The following is a 1,273-nucleotide window of genomic DNA, read 5'->3' as shown; positions in this document are numbered from 1 at the left end:
CCCCCCCCCCCCCCCCCCCCAATCCCCGAAGCGATGACATAGCTCAGAGCATCAAGGGTGTCGGAGAGCGCCCTCTGCATCCGGCAGCTGGAGGACTGAGCGCAGGAAACTATGCCCAACCAGAAACCCGGTTCCTCGCCAATCGCTGAGGGGTGGTTCGGGGAAGGAACGGCTTACTGCGTAGCCTGCCGATCCCAGGGTAGGGTCCGAGGCCCTCGCCCTGCAGCTGGGGAGCCGGCTGAGCCCGACGGGCCGCCCGGCAACGAATGACATAGCTGGGCCCGGCCGGTGTGGCTCAGTGGTTGAGCGTCAACCTGTGACCCAGGAGGTCACGGCTCGATTCCCACTCAGGGCACAGGCCCGGGTTGCGGGCTCCATCCCCCCTGGGGGGCGTGCAGGAGGCAGCCGATGGACGTTTCGCTCTCACAGTGATGTTTCTCTCTCTCTCTCTCTCCCTCCTTCCACTCTCTCTCAAATTCAATGGGCAAATATCCTCTGGTGAGATTAATAAAATGTTTTTTTAAAAAGAATTAAAATGTGTAGAACAGGACGAGGGCCTGGCAAGCGGGTGGGAGAGTGGAGTGGGGCGGATGGCTGTCGGCCGGTGATACCGGGCCGCCCATCCTCGAACACTGACCATGAGGTCTTGCCACGGGGTCGGAGGGTGGGTGGGTTTGAGAGGGTCAGGCCGTGAGATGGGAGCCCGGGGCGGAGGCCCCTGCACCACGGGGCGGGTCCGGTTCTGGTTGGGCATAGAGAGGACCCTCGATTTCCCGGCCGGGGGCGAGGGGACATACTTACGAGCTGGACTCATACTTACTGGTCTGAGAAACGCTAGGAGGGCCCGGGGAGGGCCGAGCTGTGTGAGTGCAAATTAGCAGCGTTACTGTGGCTCCCGGACGCGGAACGGCCCCCGTCCTGACCCCCCTGTCAGCCAGGGGGAGCCCCACGATTTTTCAATTCTTTTTATATATATATTTTTAAAATTGATTTCAGAGGGAAGGGAGAGAGAGGGAGAGAGAAACATCAATGATGAGAGAGAACCATGGATTGGCCGCCTCCTGCACGCCCCGCCCCCTACAGGGGATCGATCCCGCAACCCGGATATGTGCCCTTGACCGGGAATCGAAGCCTCACCTCCTGGTTCATGAGTTGATGCTCAACCACTGAGCCACACTAGCCAGGCCAGCCCCACGATGTCAGAGTGGAAAACCAGCCCTCTCTGGTGTGGCTCAGTGGATAGAGCGTCGGCCTGCGAATTGAAAGGTCCCTG

At 60.5% G+C, this 1,273-nt stretch overlaps 1 protein-coding gene and 1 long non-coding RNA gene across 2 annotated transcripts in view; both read right to left on the bottom strand.

Annotated features, from left to right (window-relative positions):
- Window positions 1-917, bottom strand: part of LOC107184365 — a 4,650-nt gene extending 3,733 nt beyond the window's left edge. Inside the window, exon 1 of the long non-coding RNA XR_001515192.1 lies at window positions 821-917. This is a non-coding gene — a long non-coding RNA (uncharacterized LOC107184365). The remainder of the gene's footprint in view (window positions 1-820) is intronic.
- Window positions 918-1,176: 259 nt separating this feature from the next.
- The window catches only part of LOC102767618 (proprotein convertase subtilisin/kexin type 6), a 72,214-nt gene continuing 72,117 nt past the window's right edge, over window positions 1,177-1,273 (bottom strand). The window contains exon 13 of the mRNA XM_015569106.1: window positions 1,177-1,252. Coding sequence (XP_015424592.1) covers window positions 1,177-1,252 — 76 coding nt within the window. The remainder of the gene's footprint in view (window positions 1,253-1,273) is intronic.

This window comes from Myotis davidii, unplaced genomic scaffold, assembly GCF_000327345.1.
Source record: "Myotis davidii unplaced genomic scaffold, ASM32734v1 scaffold164, whole genome shotgun sequence".
Taxonomy (NCBI): Eukaryota; Metazoa; Chordata; class Mammalia; order Chiroptera; family Vespertilionidae; genus Myotis; species Myotis davidii.
The sequence above is the reverse complement of the archived record's forward strand: the minus strand, read 5'-3'. Positions and strand labels throughout refer to the sequence as shown.